Source organism: Macaca thibetana, chromosome 15, assembly GCF_024542745.1.
Source record: "Macaca thibetana thibetana isolate TM-01 chromosome 15, ASM2454274v1, whole genome shotgun sequence".
Lineage (NCBI taxonomy): Eukaryota > Metazoa > Chordata > Mammalia > Primates > Cercopithecidae > Macaca > Macaca thibetana.
The window spans coordinates 27,122,103-27,141,781 of NC_065592.1; the positions used below are offsets into that span (position 1 = coordinate 27,122,103).

General features: G+C 41.5%; 1 protein-coding gene across 5 annotated transcripts in view; it reads left to right on the forward strand.

Annotated features, from left to right (window-relative positions):
• Positions 1–18,151, forward strand: part of INIP (INTS3 and NABP interacting protein) — a 36,220-nt gene extending 18,069 nt beyond the window's left edge. For 2 of the 5 annotated variants that reach the window (XM_050761065.1, XM_050761070.1), the window contains exons 3-5: positions 6,828–6,930; positions 12,757–12,847; positions 14,452–18,151. In XM_050761065.1, coding sequence (XP_050617022.1) covers positions 6,828–6,930; positions 12,757–12,847; positions 14,452–14,547 — 290 coding nt within the window. In that variant the 3' untranslated portion in view covers positions 14,548–18,151. Of the gene's footprint in view, positions 1–3,625; positions 3,770–6,827; positions 6,931–12,756; positions 12,848–14,451 lie in introns of all 5 variants that reach the window. The other 3 variants (XM_050761066.1, XM_050761068.1, XM_050761069.1) reach the window with 3 other exon arrangements.
• Positions 18,152–19,679: the final 1,528 nt, after the last annotated feature.

The window sequence follows — 19,679 nt, forward strand, 5'->3', positions numbered from 1 at the left end:
CATCATGTTGCCCAGGCTGGTCTCGAACTTGTGAGCTCAGGCAGTCTGCCCATCTCAGCCTCGGAAAGTGCTAGGATTACAGGCATGAGCCACCGTTCCTGGCCAGTGGGCTGCTTTTATAACCAGGTTAATATATAGTTGATTAACAGTCAAAGGAAATTATAGGTATGTATGTTTTTTGTTTTTTCTTTTAGAGACAGGGTCTCTCTTTTTCGCCTACGTTGGAATGCAGGGTGCAAAAATAGCTCACTGCATAGCTCACCGCTCCTGGCCAGGAACTATATTAATGTTAGTTTAGAGCCCATAGTTACAGATTTTCACCTTTGATTTCCACGGAAACAGGGAGGTTACTATACCTACCTATGCTCTGATTGTCAGACATGCATGAAGTTTTTAAAAGCGAGGCTCTTCCTTTTTGACCAAGCCAATCAAGACATACAAGTATGTAATTTTTTAAAAAGTTGATGAATCATATAAAATTGTTTTTGTAGGTAGAAAATCATCAAATACAGGCAGTTTTAACTTAATGCATAAAAATTATAGTAGTTATTATGTTTATATAATATCCTTTATTATATAAACGTGAGTTGAGACTTGTGGTTTATGATGGGCACTGTCATTAGAGAGAGGTCTCTGCATCTATAAGGAGGTTTTTTAATAGTTGGAAGATACTTTATTATGCACTTATTTGTATAATACCTAATTTATAAGTCTTTTTGAAGATTGCCCTGATAAAATGGGAGAGAAATTGTCATTCAGTTGTTTGGGTAGTAGTTGAAGAAAAGATCTAAAGCTGTGGTTTGTGAACTCTACACCATGGCATCCTAGGACCCCATGGAGAAATCCCAGAGGCCTCATGGAAAATTGTTTTGAAAGCAAACACAAAACTACCTGTATTAGTTGGACACCACATGAAGTAGTTTGAGATAGTTTACAGTTTCAACAGTGCACTCTGTTCTTTTCAATGACATCATATCTTTGCAAAGTTAGGTTTTTAGCAATTGCTTTGATAACCAACAAGTACTGTGTGAAAATCAGTGTGGAACAGGGAATGAGGATTGGTGGTGTCTGAACTGATTCTAAGGTTTGAAAAGTGATACAATGCCCAGGCACACATCCATTAGTAAGTAACTGTGGTTATTTAAAAATGAAATTAAATATTTTTTATTTCACATTATGTGCATTATTTTTTTAAACAACTACAAGATGTTAGGACACAAATACTCGGTTGTTTGGACCTGACTATTTACTAAACAGAATGGTTATGTATTTGTTGGCCTGGGGTGTCATGCAAACATTACTGAGATACTAAGGCACACTGTGAATTAAGAAATTCTGGGAACCTCTGGTTTAAAGTAATTAGACTACCCAATCAGAATTCACATAGCTGAGCAAGTCATTGATACCAAGTGGAAAGGTACATTCAACTGAAATTTCTCATGGATAAAGTTTTTAAAGTTGCCACACCATTCTACTTGTTTAGTATTACGTGACAAACATCTGTACAGTAATCCCCCCTTACCCAGGGGGAATATGTTCTTTTCAAAAACCCCAGTAGATGCTGAAATCACAGATGGTACTGAATTCTTTATATACTACATTTTTTCCTATACATACACACCTATGATAAAGTTTATAAATTAGACACAGTAAGAGATGAACAACAATAATAATAAAATTAGCAATTATAACAATATACTGCAATAAAGGTTTCGCGAATGTGGTCTTTCTCTCTCTCTCCCCTTCTCTGTCTCTCAGAATATCTTACTGTGCTACCCTGACCTGTTTTTGTGCTGTGGTTGACCACAGGTAGCTGAAACTGCAAATATGGGCTGACTACTATACGTTTTAAATTTAATTCTGATTACTACTAAAGAGAAAGAATCTTTTTTAAAATTTTGTTATTACTTTCTTAGAGACAGGGTCTTGCTCTGTCGCACAGGCCAGAGTGCAGTGGCACATCATAGCTCATTCCATTGAGCCCAAGTGATCCTCCTGCCTCAGCTTCCTGAGTCACCGGGACTACAGGCATGCAGCACCACACCTAATTTAAACAAAAATTTTTTTTTTTTGAGATAGGGTCTTGCTATGTTGTCCAGGCTGATCTCAAACTCCTGTCCTCAAGTGATCCTCCTGCCTTGACCTGCCAAAGTGCTGAGATTACAGGTGTGAACCACTGAACCTGGCCCATTTTTAAATAAAAATAATAATGCAAATAAGAAATAATTTCCTAAAAGATGTCTTAGGTATTAAAACACCTAGAAATTCAGAAAATCAATGAAAAGAATACTGTAGCCTGGAATTCAAACATTATTGAAGTCTGAAGAACAATTCCCTTCTCTATGTCTGTTTCTGGAGGGAAAGAAGGCTATTATATGAGAGTCACTGTGGTATTCTAAAATATAAGAAAGAGGCAGACCATTTTTCTGCTCCTCAAGATAGTTATCTGACCAGCTTTGTTAAAACTGGGAATCTAAGGATCTCTTAACTCCATTTTAGTTTGAAGAAAGATATTAACATTGAAATACATAGTTGCACACCAAATGGCAATGGAGTCAAGGCTGGGGTACACTTTTATTTCTGCTCTCAATTTTCCATCCCTGCCAGATACTTGTTATTTCTGGTTCTAGTTGTTATTTCTGATTCTCTATATCAGTGGACTTGTAATTACATATTGCTTTGCTAATTATGTTTCCTTAACATTATTTTGACAAAGTTTCAGTTATTATTTACATAAGGCACCTTTTACCATCACATTGCCATACACAGGCATAAATATCACAAATATTAAGATAGTTGAGGTTTTGAGAGCAGCAGACATTTGGGGAAAATTATGGAACCTTCATGTGTTGGAGCTGGAAAGAGCCTTTCAGGACTACTTTAATCATTTCTTTTTTTTTTTTTTTGAGACAGTCTCGCTCTGTTACCCAGGCTGAAGTGCAGCGGTGTAATCTCGGCTCACTGAAACCTCCACCTCTCAGGTTCATGCCATTCTCCTGCCTCAGCCTCCCAAGTAGCTGGAATTACAGGCACCCGCCACCACGCCCGGCTAATGTTTTGTATTTTTAGTAGAGATGGGGTTTCACAGTGTTAGCCAGGATGGTTTCGATCTCCTAACCTCGTGATCCGCCCGCCTTGGCCTCCTAAAGTGCTGGGATTACAGGCGTGAACCACCGTACCTGGCCTACTTTAATCATTTCATTTAACATGAATTAATTTGCCTGTTTTGGGATACTTTGAGCAAACTGTCCTAAGCAAATAACAACTGTTTATGGAAGAATTTCCATAGGTAATGATGTTTTCTTAAGTCTGATATGAGATTGGAAGGAATTTTTCATTGATTGAAACTTTAGTATTTCCTACTTCTGTTCTGTCTCATTTCTTCTTACTGAATCCTAAATTGAGATAGAAGAATACCTTCTTACTGTCCTTTCAGAAATAACCAATTGTGTAAGTAATGCATTCTTGGAATTTGGTTGTTGTGATACCAAGATATAATAAGAAACACATATTTGGTCATTGACCATGGTTCCTAACATAGAGCTCCTAAAACTCATAATTTCCTGAGTAGTAGGGGTACTAGGAGAATGTTTCGTTCTGATATTTGTTTTTGTTTTGTTTTAAGTGACAGGGTCTTGCTCTGTTGACCAGGCTGGAGTGTTAAAGGCACGATTGTGGCTCACGGCAGCCTCTACTTCATGGGCTCAAGCAATCTTCCTGCCTCAGCCTCCCAAGTAGCTAGACTACAGGCACATGCCACCAAGCCTGGGTAATTTTTAAATTTTTTGTAGAGACAAGGTCTTGCAGAACCATTCTGTTTAGTACATAGTCAGGTCCAAACAACCTAGTAAGTATTTATGTCCTAACATCTTGTTTTTTAAGTTGCCCGGGCTAGTCTTGAACTCCTGGCCTCAAGCAATCCTCCCACTTTGGCCTCCCAAAATGCTGGGATTACAGCCACCCTGCCTTGCGCTGATATTTGTCCTTTAACCCATTTCCTAACACAGAGCTCTGAAGACCTTTGTGATTTCCTGGGTGATGGGAGCATCTTTTGTTCTAATGCGATGACTCTTTATGGGCCCTGGATGGAGGCTGGTTGCCAGGGAAACCAACCCTATAATTTGAGGGTTGGAACTTTCAGACCCACCTACTGACCTCTGGGGAAGGGAGAGAGGACTGAGGTTGAGCTGATCACAAATGGCCAATGATTTAATCAACCATGCCTATGTAATGGAGCCTCCATAAAACCCCAAAAGGACAAGGTTCAGGTGAGCTTCTGGATAGCTGAACACGTGAAGGTGCTTGAAAGATGGTGTGCCGGAGAGTATTGAGGCTCTGTGTCCCTTCCCATGCGCCTGGCCCAATGCATCTCTCCATCTGGCTATTCATCTCTAACCTTTGTAATACCCTTTATTAATAAACTAGTGAATGTAAGTAAAGTATTTCCCTGAGTTCTGTAAGCCACTGTAGCAAATTAACCAAATCCAAGGAGTGAGTCATGGGGGCCCCCAGTTTATAGCCAGTCAGAGGCATAGGTGACAGCCTACTGCATACTTGCCACTGGCGTCTGAAGTGGTGAGCAGTCTTGTAGAACTGAGCCTCAGCTTGTGGGATCCAACACAATCTCTAGGTAGATAGTGTCAGAATTGAATTACAGGACACTCAGCTGGTGCCCACTGAAGAACTGCTCGGTGTCAGAAGTTTTGTGTTGAATGAGAGTATAGTGTTTTTTTTTTCCAAAAACAGTTTGTTTTTTCCTCTGTCTCTCAAAACTGTATTAAATCTTTCCTTGAGTAGAAGACTTCTCCCGAGACATGCCTGTCTGTAAGACTGGGTGGAGCAGGTCGTGACGTGCAGCATGGAAAGGCCCCGCAGAGCTTCTTCTACCAGAAGATTAAGCTCTAAGAGATCAGGCAGGAAAAGGGGATTGGAGTTAGGATGAGAGTACATGACCAGTACCCTGGAAGGCTTAGAAAACTCTCTTCAGAAAGACCACAATGAGCTGAGCTCAGTTGCTCACACCTGCAATCCTAGCACTTTGTGAGACTGAGGTGGGAGGATCACTTGAGCCCAGGAGTTCAAGAGCAGCCTGGGCAACATGGTGAAACCTGTCTCTACAAAAAAAAATACAAAAATTAGTAGGGCATGCTGGCTCACACCTGTTGTCTTAGCAACTTGGGAGACTGAGGCAGGAGGAACGCTGGAGCCCAGGAGTTTGAGGCTTCAGTGAGATATGATCACATCACTGCACTCCACTAGCCTGGGCTACAGAGCAAGACCCTGTCTTGACGTATGTCTTCTTTTTTTTTTCTTTCTTTTTTTTTTTTTTAATGAATTATCTTATCCAAATAGAGGGAGTCTGCTATTACTAGAGTTTGATGACATAGCATGAGTGGGCAGAGAGGGGAAAATGGGAGATGATAGAAATGAACGTGCCAGAGATATATTTTGCCCAGAATCCTGGCCACAGACAGTATGCTAATGCCTGATTGAAGAACAGATTTAGCTGAAAACACTGCAAAAGGATTATGAATACTCCTCGTACAGCCTACACCATCCCTAGCCAGTCTCTGCTCCTCTCCCAAAGAGAGGAAAAAGTTTGCATCCTACCACCTAATTCTTCCTCTTTATAATCAGTATAAAATTCTTAGAATCCCTCATGTGGGTACCCTTAGGAGTACCTAGGTCTGCTCTGCTTGAAAAATGTGGTTTCTTCCCATATTCATTCTGCTGGCCTAATGATTCCAGTCTCCTGAGCCATCATCGTCCTTATCTTTTTTTTTTTTTTTTTTTTGTAGTTCTGTTTTTCAGTCCTTTAATCTTTTTGTTTCTCTAAATTAGGGATCAGAAACTCAAATGCTTACAGATAATGTAAACAAGGTGATAAGGACTGTAATGAGCTGGAGAGTGCCCAGCTAAAGGGGACAACTATTTCTTAGTTCAGGTGAATTGTTGCCATGGGGGCATGCACATCACTTGTTGCCAGATCTTGAGATATATTTCAAGAGAAGCTAGAAATCTGAGAAATTAGTGTACAGTTTCTCAATGTTTACATGTTAGTATTTAATTCTGATTTTAAAAACATAGCTAGGTGTTGCTCCTGGACCATAATGTGGCAGCCTCTACCCTATATCTTATGTAAGTGTGAAGCTGAAAATCCAGCCCAGTATAAAGTATTTGATAAAGGCCATATCTCTTTGTATCCTGTCAGTTGCACTCCATTTCTTTCTCAGAATTGCTTTCTGGTCAGTTGAAATTTTTTGACACGTTCCCTGAAACATTGTCTATTATATCTGAATGGAAGCAGTTGAGAAAAAGAAATATTTTGATCCGAGTATGTTTACTGTTTTTTCCCCCATGAAAAAGGCATGCGTAAAGAGGCTTCAAATAGAGGACGACGAACATCTGCCTTCCCAAAGATTGACTCTGCAGGATAGAGACTGCACAGGCCCCTGCAGCATTTGCGGCCTCAAAGATTTTGTTACAAAGCAAATGCTGTAACTTATACCTTGGTAGATTAAAATTCTTTAGAACTCAGTCTTAAAAGTCCTCAGCTACACTTTAAATATAATATGATATTACATTCTGCTTAAGTATTCGTGAATGATGCTGTTAAAGTTGCTGGGAAGTAGGCAGGAGGGAAGAAGTAACCATTTAGGGAAAGTACTTACTGGTGAATTCATTATCATGTTAGAGAATAGGAATTTTGCTTCCTTGGTTCTAGATGGCTTAGGTTTATAAAAATAGGTCTAAAATGTTTCTTATTATGTTTCTCTCTTTCTCCCCTTTCTCCTATTCCCCTCTTTTTTTTTTTTTTTTTTTTTTAGGTTTTCAAAACAAAAATAGAGTTGCAATCTTGGCAGAACTGGACAAAGAGAAAAGAAAACTACTTATGCAGAACCAGTCTTCAACAAATCATCCTGGAGCTAGGTATTGACACTATAATGTGGTTTTTTGTTGTTTGTTTTTGTTTTTTGAGACAGAGTCTCACCTTGTCCCCCAGGCTGGAGTGCAATGGTGCAATCTTGGCTCACTGCAACCTCCGCCTCCCGGGTTCTAGTGATTCTCCTGCCTCAGCCTGCCAAGGAGCTGGGATTACATGCACCTGCCACCATGCCCAGCTAATTTTTGTATTTTTAGTAGAGATGGGGTTTCACCATGTTGGTCAGGCTGGTCTCGAACTCCTGACCTCAGGTGATCTACCCACCTCGGTCTCCCAAAGTGCTGGGATTACAGGCATGACCCACTGTGCCTGGCCTATAATGTGGTTTTTATATTCAGTGATACACAAAATTTCTTGGACGAAATAAATTGGCTGGCAATGATTTTTTTCTTTAACACTGCTATCTATTCATTGTGTTTCATTTCTATAGGGGAGGCTAAACTTTACCTGTGCCCAACTTAGTTCTTATTGGGAGGGACCTCTGTAACAAAAGACAGATTAACCAGAGAAAAACAAATTTATGATTGCATGCAGCACACGTCGCAAGGGAGAAACCTTAATGAAAAGTAACTCAAAATCGTGGCTCAGAACTCTACTTATATAGCATCTTCAACAAAGAACAATAAATATGGCACAAACGAAAGGGATTTTAGGCTTCCAGGGGTGGGAAACTGAGAAGGTAAATACATGGAGAAAACAAATGGAGTAAGGCTTGTGGGCAGAGTCCTCTGCTGCTGTCCCTAGGCTAAGAGTCTACAGTTGTCTCCAGTAAAGGAGAAGTTATAGCCTATCTTTAGGCAGAAACTGGGGAGGGGTGAGAGAGAGCTTTTCCTCAGTTTGCTGCTGCCTGTTTTTTTTATTTTTAAGCAACCCTATTAACTGAGCTGCTTCTTAATTGCTGTCAGCTCAAAAATAATTTTATATCAAAGAAGCATATTTTAGGTGACATATTCTGGTTCCCTTCATTTCCTAGTCAGACTCAGACTTAACAATTAAACTATTTAGTTGATTAAATTGTAAACATTCTAACTAGAATATTTAATTTTCCCTATAGCCTTCAGCCTTTTTTTTTTTTTTTTTTTTTTTTTTGAGACAGGGTCTTACTCTGTCACCTAGACTGGAGTGTAGTAGCACAATCATAGCTCACTACATCCTTAGTCTCCTGGGCTCAGTGATCCCCCCTGAGTATCTCACACTACAGGTGCACCCTACCACACCTGGCTAATTTTTTTGTTTTTTAGTAGAGACAAGTGAGGTCTTGTGTTGCCCAGGCTGGTCTCAAACTCCTGGCCTCAAGTGATCTTCCTGCCTCGGCCTCCCAAAGTGCTGGGATTACAAGTGTTAGCCACTGCACTTAGCCCTTATAGCCTTTTTTTTTTTTTTTTTTTTTTTTTTTTTAAGAGTTTTGTATGGTTTTTTTATTACTGCAATTGCTGCTGGTGGCCAACTTTTTAATCATTCTGCAAAGTAGGTCAAATTTAGGTAGCTTGATGATCTTTATTATAGGTATTCAGTCTCTGCCATATTTAGTATCTTCCCTCAGATCCATTATCGCCAGGCATGGTGGCCACGCCTGTAATCCCAGCACTTTGGGAGGCTAAGGCGGGCGGATCACTTGAGCCTAGTAGCCCGACAGCAGCTTGGGTAATGTGGCAAGACCCATCTCTACAAAAAATACAAACAATTAGCTAGGCATGGTGGTGCGTGCCTGTAGTCCCAGCTACCTGGGAGGCTGGGGTGGGAGGATCACCTGAGCCTGGGAGGTTAGGGCTGCAATGAGCTGTGATTGCACCACTGCACTCCAGCCTGGATGATACAGTAAGACTCTGTCTTAAAAAAAGAAAAGAAGATCCATTATCCCCTTCAGCCTCCACCCTAAGTCTCTTCCGTCTTTCTCTTAAAGCAATTGTCTGTACTCACCCTTACTTTCTCACTTATTCATGCCTCAACCCACTGCAGTGTGACTTCCAGGCTCTCCATCAAAGAAAATGTTCTTGCCTACGTCACTTGTAACCTTCCTGGGCTAAATCTGGCAGACCAGAGTCCTTTTCTTATCAGACATCTTGGCGTTATTTGACACCACTGATCACTCTCCTTCCTTCCTCCCTCCCTCCCTCCCTCCCTTCCTTCCTTCCTTCCTTCCTTCCTTCCTTCCTTCCTTCCTTCCTTCCTTCCTTCCTTCCTTCCTTCCTTCCTTCCTTCCTTCTTTTTTTGACAGGGTCTCACTCTGCTATGCAGACTGGAATGCAGCGGCACGACCTTGGCTCACTGCATCCTCTGCCTCCTGGGTTCAAGTGATTCTCATGCCTCAGCCTCCCAAGTAGCTGGGATTACAGGCATGTGCCACCACACCCAGCTAATTTTTGTATTTTTAGTAGAGATAGGGTGTTGCCATGTTGGCCAGGCTGGTCTCAAACTCCTGGCCTCAAGCGATCCGCCCACCTCGGCCTCCCAAAGCTCTGGGATTACAGGCCTGAGCTGCCGCACCCGGCCCACTCTCTTTCTTAAAGTACTCTCTTGGCTTCCATTTGCTCACTCTGAGAATATAAAACACAGTAGGAGGAGACTGTCTTGATTTCTTTTGTGGACATTTCTCTTATTTGTCCCTTGAATGCTGACAGCCCTTCGAATTCTGTTCTAGACCAGGCTTCCTACTCTGCCTCTTTTCGCTGGACAGCGGCATCTTTTCCCACATGCTGTTACGTATGTGCTAGTACGCATTTGCAGCTCTAGTCCGTCCTTTCTTCTAAGCACCACCTCTGCCTCCCGGACGTCTCTACTTTGATGTCCACAGGCATTTCAGATGTGGTATGTCCCAACCTGAACTCATTCTCCCTTCCTGCTCTCCAATCAACTACTGAATATTCTTGTGTATCCTGTGTCAGTAAATGCTTCAGGCTGCCATCTACTAGTTACAAAGGCAGAAATGTGAACTTCAATTGTTTACCATTCCTTTCACTTTCATCTCCAAGCATTCACCATTCTCTTGTGATTATACTTTGAAAGGTGTCTCACATCTGTCCATTTTCTTCATTGCTACCGATGCTATCCTGATTCCTGGCCACTCTCATTTCTTGCCTCAATTATTATAACTGCTTCAGATTTCCTGTGGTCTTACGCTTCTTGAACACATTCATCAGTTGTGTCATTTAGCAAGCTTTAATTGGGAAGTAACAGAAATATAACAAAATTGGCATAAACGTTAGGGTATCTGTTAGCCAGGAGTGTGAAGATAAGGTAGTTCCAGAGTAGCTTAATTCATTAGTGATGCAGCTTCATTCATCTTTCCTTTCGGCTTTACCCCATGGGTCAGTGGCTCCCTCGGGCCAGAATATGACTGCGGTGGCTTAGGCATCAGCCCGCACTGAGCCACCTGTAGAAGTAAAAGCCTGAAAGGTTGCTATGGTGTGTCCCATTTGTAAGAGTGTGGAAAACATTCTCAGAAGCCTTCCTGTAGACACCCATCAAGTCTGGTTGCCCAGATTATGTACCTTTCTCTTGCCTAAACCAGAAACCAGCTACGGGAATGACACTGTTTTACATCAATCAAGGTCTACCCCCCTGGGGCATGAGCCTGGCCTGCCTTGACGCATGTGACCGCTGATAATTGAACCAAGTTTGGGTTCCATCAGCAAGGAGGAAAGGAGATAAACAGCTCTGAGGCGGTGACCAACACTGTCTGCCACACTAGTGCAGTAGTGGTCTTTCTGAACTACAGGGTGATAGTTCTTTTTTTTTGAGACAGGGTCTCACTCTGTCACCCAGGCTGGAGTGCAGTGACACAATCTCTTGACCTCCCAGGCTTAAGTGATCCTCCCATCTCAGCCTCCCGTGTAGCTGGAATCGCAGCCACATGCCACCACACCTATTTATTTTTTTTTTTTTTGGTAGAGATGGGGTCTCACTTTATTGCCCAGGCTGTTCTTGAACTCCTGGGCTCAAATGATCCTTCTACTTCAGACTCCCAAAGGCCTAGGATTACAGGCATGAGCCACTGCGCCTGGCCAAGAGGGTGATCCTTCTGATCATGTCACTCCCCTGCTGCTTAACACTCTTTGGAGGTCTCCCATTACTGTTAGGATAAGGTCTCCTTTTTTTTTTTTTTTTTTTTTTTTTGAGACGGCGTCTCGCTCTAGGCCAGGCTGGAGTGCAGTGTTGTGATCTCAGCTTACTGCAACCTCCGCCTCCCGGGTTCACGCCATTCTCCTGCCTCAGCCTCCCAAGCAGCTGGAACTACAGGCGCCCGCCACCTCGCCCGGCTAATGTTTTTTTGTATTTTTTAGTAGAGACGGGGTTTCACTATGTTAGCCAGGATGGTCTCCATCTCCTGACCTTGTGATCCACCCTCCTCGGCCTCCCAAAGTGTTGGGATTATAGGCGTGAGCCACCGCACCCGGCCAGTTCTACATTTTATGACATTTTCCAGAACACTATCCTTCCAATATATTAAGTGTCCTTATTTATTCTCCTGTTATTAATATACATCACACCTCAGCAGGATTGCTATTATCTGTGAGCCTTGTCCTGCATATACCCCTAGTGTTCAGTACAGAGCTATGCATCTAGTAGCTGCTCTAGAATCTGGTAAGTGTCTCTAAGTTTGATTGTTTATTCATAATAGTTCTACCTATGTGGAACATGGTTATGATAATTTAAGTTTAATTATTATTAATTTATTTATTTATTTTGAGACAGAGTCTTGCTCTGTCACCCAGTCTGGACGCAGTGGCACAATTTTGACTCACTGCAACCTCCATCTCCCGGGTTCAAGTGATTCTCCTGCCTCAGCCTCCCGAGTAGCTGGAACTACAGGCATGCGCCACCACGCCTGGCTAATTTTTGTATTTTTAGCAGAGACAGGGTTTCACCATGTTGGCCAGGCTGGTCACGAACAAGTTTAACTATTATACAAACAAAAGGGTATGGTTTTACCATTGACTGAATCATGTGATTTAACTGTTTTTTAAAATAATGTTAATAGAGATCATGATAGATCATGGTATCTCAAATCTGTTTGAGAGTAGGAGACCATAAGTTATAAATTTTAGGCTGGGCATGATGGCTCATGCCTGTAATCCCAGCATTTTGGGAGGCTGAGGCAGGCAGATAGGCAGATCACTGGAGGTCAAGAGTTTGAGACCAGCCTGGCCAACATGACGGTGAAACCCCGTCTCTACTAAAAATACAAAAATCAAATATAGCTGGGTGTGGTGGTGCATGCCTGTAGTCCCAGCTACTCAGGAGGCTGAGACATGAGAAGAGCTTAAACCCAGGAGGCAGAGGCTGCAGTGAGCTGAGACCACACCACTGCCCTCTCTCCAAAAAAAAAAAAAAGATAAATTAAAAAAAAAAGATCATTTAAAATCTCAATAAATAACATAGACTTTCTTTATATAAATTCATGAAGATAGTGAGAGAAGGAAAAAAGACTTATTCTTGGAGGTCTTTTTCACTCCTATAAAGAATATATAATGAAAAGCTGTGATTCAGAAGTAAGGACATGTCTTTAAGAGATTTATTGTATAGCATAGTGACTGTAGTTAATAATACTTGAAAATTGCTGAGAGAATAAATCTTAAATGTTCCACAACCAAAAATGGTAAGTATGTGAGGTGCTGGATATGTTAATTAGCTTGATTTAACCATTTCACGACAAATACAAATACTAAAACATCACATTGTACACTGGAAGTATATGCAGTTTTTGTCAAGGATACCTCAATTTAAAAAAAAGAAGATAATTTACTACCATCCAAAAAAAAGTAAGGATGTTTCTGCCTTAAGCAGCCGAGTAACCAAGATTCCCATTTTAGCATTGCACTCTCGAGACCCTCTCTTAATAAGGACTTCCGGGATCACGCTGAGCAGCAGCATATCGCAGCCCAACAGAAGGCAGCTTTGCAGGTGAGCGAAGTGTAACTGACATTCTTGCCTCAGTGGAGGTTTCCTGGGTCTCAGAAGCCAGCACGTAGTTATTTTATATTTCAGTAGAGCAATATCAATAAAAATGTTCCACACATAATTGCAGTGGTTTGCTGATGTTCAGTCATGCCCAGTGGATTTGAAGGACCAGTGCAGCAGTAATGAAAGTCTCTTTTATGGTGTTGACTCGGTCATGATTGATTCTGTGCGTGTACATGTCAAGGGATTGCTTGTGCACAAAAAAGTTTAAAGATGTTTGGATGGACAGGAATGATCTTAAAAATTGAACTGGCTAGTTAAATAGTACATGCATTTTTTTTCAAATCTATCATGTCGTTATATCCTTTGATAGTTGTATTAGTTTATTATTGTTGCCTGGATTTTTTTTTTTTTTTTTAATGCTCAGCACAACTGTTGTGCAGGAAATGTTTCAAAGCTAACTCTTACTATAGGACTAGGAATGTGATGCTTCATCAGTTAAAAAAATATTCTTCAGAGTAATAAATAGTTTCAGTGTTACAGTCTTATCTTGAATAATTTAAGATTTCCAGAGACTTTGGACAAGACATTTTTTTTTCATAGGCATAATTTAATCACTTGTATTTTTAAACCTTAGAATCCCAGAATTGGAAGGAACATTATGAAGACCGTCTCACTTTATTTTATTTTATTTATCTATTTTTTAGAGACAGGGTCTCACACTCTGTCACACAGGCTGGAGTGCAGTAGTGCCATCATAGCTCACTGTAACCTCAAACTCCTGGGTTCAAGTAATCTTCTTGCCTCAGCCTCCTAAGTAGCTGGGACTACAGGCACATGCCACTATGCCTAGCTAATTTTTAAATTTTTTGTAGAGATGGGGTCTCACTGTGTTGCCCAGGCTGGTCTTAAACTCCTGGCCTCAAGTGATCCTCCCATCTCAACCACCCGAAGTGTTGGGATTACAGGTATGAGCCACCATTGCCCAGCCCTCCATTCACTTTACATGACCTAAAAACAGTCCTTTTTTTTTTTTTTTTTTTTTTTTTTTTTAATGACAGAGGGAAGTTACTGGTGGTTTTCTGTTACTTACATTTCAACATTCTCTACCAAATGTTGGTATTTTAATCACCAGTAATCTCACTGCCTTTTTCCCCCTCTCCTTCCCACTACTGCCCTTCTTTCTCAAGTTCCTGGTTTGTTGACCAAGATCAGAGTACTTTGGGATCTTTGATCCTCCTTTTCCTCACTGGAAGGAACAAAACAATTCATGTCTTTGAGTCATTTATTGACTGAGGACGATCACAGCTAGTAGATAGAGAGGATGAGAAATGAGTACTTGGTGTAACTTGTTAACCCAGATTCTGTATTACTGTCCACTTCCTGTCTATTTAAACACAACCAGCAGCAGCAGACTGATTTTAAAATAAATTCCGTCTCAGCCATAACAAGGAAAAATAAATGAATAAACAAATAAATTTGGTGTCAAGCATTCAGAAAGAATAAGTAATTTTAATGCCTTGGTTGAAGTTCGACTTGGTTGAATAATGACTCTGTTTCATAGCTTAATTGCCTTTTTTTTTTTTTTTTTTTTTGATCTTTCCCAGCATGCTCATGCACATTCATCTGGATACTTTATCACTCAAGACTCTGCATTTGGGAACCTTATTCTTCCTGTTTTACCTCGCCTTGACCCAGAATGAAGAAAATATTTGCGATGGAAAAGTGACTTTGTAATATCAAATGCCAAAGCTACTATCATTCAGTGCTAGATGAACTGTGACTTTCAGAAATTTGGTGAACTTTGATATTTTTTGTTTGTCTGAAAGAAAGGAATGTGTAACTGAAAGCAGAAAGAAGAGTAACCAGGATGGTGAGAGCTGTGGAAGCTATATTATCCAAGGAATTGATTATGTACCGTGACTGCAACTTTTTTGTAATGCTGTTTAACTCAATCAGACTCTGAATTGGATGGTCACAAAATCATTCCCCAACTCCTAGCAAGTTTGACTGAATATATCATGTCCACAGTAGATTTTCAAGAATCATTTATAGTACTTAACTTTAAAGAAACAAGGGTGCTTTTAAAAAATGAACCAATAGGCTTAAATCAATTACATCCATATTTGCTGTTTATAGGATTGCTATCAGTATACCTTTTGAGTTTATAGTCAACATGTATCATCCTGAAATATTCTTTCTGGACTCATAACTACTTCCACCTTTTTCACTTTAAAACAAACCCCAAGAATAAATTACTAACCAGTCTTAACCATCTTTTATAAACATATGCTCTTATAAATGTTGTGACTAAATGCAATTAAAAAGAATAGGAAATGTGGTGGTTTTTTAATTTGTACATCCTCTTATTTAGTGTTACCACACAGGTGATGAGTTTGTGTGGTTCTATTTTCCATTTTTGTTCCAACTGAAAACTTATTGACTGGGTGCGGTGGCTCATGCCTATAATCCCAGCACTTTGGGAGGCCGAGGCGGGCAGATCACTTGAGGTCAGGAGTTTGAGACCAGCCTGGCTGACATGGTGAAACCCTGTCTCTACTAAAAATATAAAGAATTAGCCAGGTGTGGTGGCGCACACCTGTAATCCCAGCTACTCGGGAGGCTAAGGCAGGAGAATCTCTTGAACCTGGGAGGCAGGGGTTGCAGTGAGCTGAAATGGCGTCACTGTACTGCAGCCTGGGTGACAGTGAGACTTTGTCTCAAAGAAAAAAAGAAGAAAAACTTATTATGGAAGTCAAGCTCCTTTTTAATTACTTTAAGTAGGAAGGGGTTATGTTAAGAAAGTCTCTCAACATGACCCATCTTTAGCAGTATCTAGGGTGGTTGTTTATGCAGTCCCACTACCCTACCCTAGTCCTACAGAATTAGAATCTGATTCAAAATAAAGTCTGAAAACCATGAGATAGAGAATTCTATGAAATATCTTGTACAAATTTTCATGATATATTTATATACTCATGGGTTTGTAGATCCCTAAAACTTAGAGGTCATTTAGCTAAAATCTACATTTTTTTAACTTTTAATAGGATTGAAATGATATTTTACACTGTATCACAGATAGAGTATTTTATATCACTTTTTGTAACTGACCTCATCTTGGCCTTGAGTTCCATCCTCTCTGGTGGTAGGGTAAAACTGAAAATTCCAGTTTGGGTAAATATTTAGTGAAAGTTCTACTTTCTTTTCAGAGAGTTTGTTCCCTGCCTTCTTCCTTAGATATTTTCAAACACACAGCCCCATCCTACTCAAACCAAGTGAAGCAAGGATGGACAATTCTAGAATTGGCTGTGCCATGTAGGTTTTTTTTGAGAATTTGAACTGATTTCCTTCATTTTGATGAGGTGGCAACTGTCCCCATTGTAATGGTTACCATTGCAACGAGGATAGCCTTACTTCTGTGGCACAGAGTTCCTCAGGGGGCCTCTGGCTCCTGTCTTTCCTCAGGTCCATCCAACTACTCCTTGGGCCTCCTTATGGTAGCCCTCATTGTCTCCGGTTAATTTCACTAGGTTTCTGTTCTCTGTGATCTACAACACAACTGACATGGTTCTAAATCTGTCTCTAGGGAGATAACACATTAGTATATTTTCTATACTATTGAAGCCTCTACCTAAGGTATGACTTATGTAGCTCAGGTAAAGAGATCTTTTTACCAGTGGTATCCTTTCTAGTCTGTTAGCCTTTTAAATAGATGTGGCCTAAATCCTGTAGTCCTGGCTAGGAAGCACTTCTCTCCACCCCTCTGCTTTGAGTCACAAACTCAATTCAATTTCCTATGTATTTATTAATACCTACGGAGAAAGCAGATAGAGCACTGTGCTTTGGGGGACACAAAGGTGACTGGCACCTGCTCTTTTAGGAGGTCACTGTGCAGAGGATCCTATTCTGGTACACCAATAGTCATAAAGCAAGCCACAGCCTGGGCAACATAGCGAGACCCCTGTCTCTACTAAAATTAAAAAAAAAAAAAAGATTGGCTAGGTGCATGCGTAGAGTCCCAGCCATTCGGGAGGCTGAGGTGGGAGGATCGCTTGAGCCTGGGAGGTTGAGGCTGCAGTGGGCCATGATCACACAACTGCACTCCAGCCTTGGCAACAGAGTGAGGCCCTGTCTCTAAATCAATCCATCAGCGAGCCAGAATGCAGTAGTGGCCTGAGAGAGGCATCCTGGAACGTAGCGCGGTCTCGCTAGGCTTAAAAGTATTCATGTGATTTTACCTGACAAGGGAAGGAAGAGCTACTCCATGTGCAGAGCAAGGTTTCAGAATGAGAAGAGAAGAGCAGGCACCGCAGAGGGTGAGGGAAAGGGCAGCAGTGGCCTGGGAAGCCCTCTGGTTGAGTTCAGCATTGCTTCCCTCAGATTCTGGGTGAATTTGAGGAACTCAGTTAATATCTTTGCATGCTCCTCCCTCTGTAGGATAAGACCAGCACGTGTTCTGCCTGCGTCAGAAATTGCCTAGACCAGTAGTTTTCAAAGTGCAAGCCTCACCCCATTACTGAGTTGAGAAGCCAACTTAATGGTTTAACAGGCTGTGTCCAGCATTTTTTCTGAAAAAATCAGAAACATCTGAGTGTACTGCATGTAGAAATAGGTGGTTTTGCCTCATGAATATTCTGTTTCTGCGTGTTCATATATGTGTATATTTTACTTTGTATTTTGTTCGTTTTTTAGGAGACGGTCTTGCTCTGGTTGTCCAGGCTGGAGTGTAGTGGTATAATCATAGCTCACTGCAAGACTCCTTGAATCCCTGGGCTCAAGCAATCCTCCATCCTTAGCCTCCCAAGTAGCTGGGACTACAGGCACATGCCACCATGCCCAGCTAATTTTTTTTTTTTTTAATTTTTGTAGAGACAGTGTCTTGCTATGTTGCCCAGGCTGGTCTTGAACTCTTGGCCTCAAGCAGTCCTCTCGATCCTCCCACCTTGGCCTCCTAAAGTGCTGAGATTACAGGTGTGAGCCACTGCACCTGGCTTACTTATTTCGTCTGCTGTCTGTTCCACTAGTATTTAAAGTCTTAGAGGGCAAGAATTTTTGTTTATTTCCTTCTCTTCCTCCATTCCTTTCTTCCTCTTCTACTTCGTTCACTACTGTATTCCACATAAAATGTATTTGGCATATAGTAGGTGTTCAATATGTTGAAGGAATGAAAGAAGTTATATGACTTGAGTTGCAATATAAAATGTATATTTTTTTTACTGTGAGTTATGGCAAAAAAAGTTTTGAAAGCCGCTTCTAAATAATGCAGATGTCAGTGCTTTGTATGACCCTGGAATAAAAACTGAAATGTCTTAGTGATTTCAAAGGCATATTTGTTTTCCTGAACAATCTATAAGCTGTCTCATTAAGTTGTCTCAGTTATTTGCTTGGTTTCGGCAATAGAAGCTCAGCCTTTATATGTGGTTAAAGCCTCTTGAGGCAAGGGATTTGGCAAATATGGTTACACGGAGAATAGAAGATAACGAGAGAGTATCAATTCATTAGTGCAGTCGAATCCCTCTCTAGAATCCCATCAGCGAGCACAAGTCCCATTTAAACAGCATTAAATGCAACAAGTATTTGCTGAGCGCTTTTCTTATTCACCTCTATATCCATGGTGACTTCTACACAGTTGATACCCACTGTTCTTTTTTAAAGAGATGGGGTCTCACTGTGTTGCCCAGCCTGGACACTGGGCTCAAGTGATCCTCCCACCTCAGCCTCCCAAGTAGCTGTGACTATAGGTGTGTGCCACCATCCTCAGCCACAGGCTTTTTCTTTTCTTTTTTTTTTTTTTTACACAGGGTCTCACTCTGTTGCCCAGACTGGAGTGCAATGGCAGCATCTCAGCTCACTGCAACCTCTGCCTCCCAGTGTCAAGTGATTCCCATGCCTCAGCCTCCTGAGTAGCTGGAATTAAAGGTGTGCGCCACCACGCCCAGCTAATTTTTTATGGTTTTAGTAAAGATGGGGTTTGCCACGTTGGCCAGGCTGGTTCTTGAACTCCTGGCCTTAAGTGATCCCCCTGCTTCGGCCTCCCAAAGTGCTGGGATTACAGGTCTGAGCCACCGCACCTGGCTGCCCACAGGCTTTTTAAAGAAGTGCAAATAATGAACATGGTCAGTGAGGAAGAGGAGGAGGACAGTCACTGTCCTCAAGAGTCTGACAGTCTAGAGTGGGTGAGACAAGCACACTAAAAGCTAATCCTGGGAGCAGCCTGGAGAGGAGAGAATGGGGACGGGAGCCTGAAAGGACCAATAAAAGCTAAATCAGAACAAGCATTGGAACTTGGTTTTCAAGATGAGAAGGTTTCCAGGAAAGACAGCAACATTGAAAGCAAAGGAAACACCTGCACAGAGGCAGGAGGAAAGCAGGTTTGGGGGCATTGTGAGGAGACCAAAAGCTCGATTTGCCTGGAGCACAGAGAGACCTGTCTAGGCAGATAACTGGAAACGAGGCTAACCGGAGGCTAGGTTCATTCCACAGCATCTGGAATTCCAGGTTGCGCCAGAGACTCTTTAGCTCAGTACACAGCTGGGAGACACTGAACATCTGTGGGCAAAGGCAGGTACAGAGATAAACCCATCCGGCCCTCATCAGCTCTTCGGAAAGGGGAACATGTGAGGCACTGAAAGAATATTACTCTTCGTGTCTGCAAATTCAGAGATAGGTGTGTTCTGTTTACATCTGCCTTTCAACTCCAGCCCCATCTGTCTTCGCAATCTCTTGCATTTAGTTGTTGGGTCCTTCCCCAAATTTCTCTTTGCTCACCTCCCTCTCCATCTACCTTTCTTTCCTCCAGTTTTCTTTTGTATCTCTACCTTCAAAAGCCTTTTAA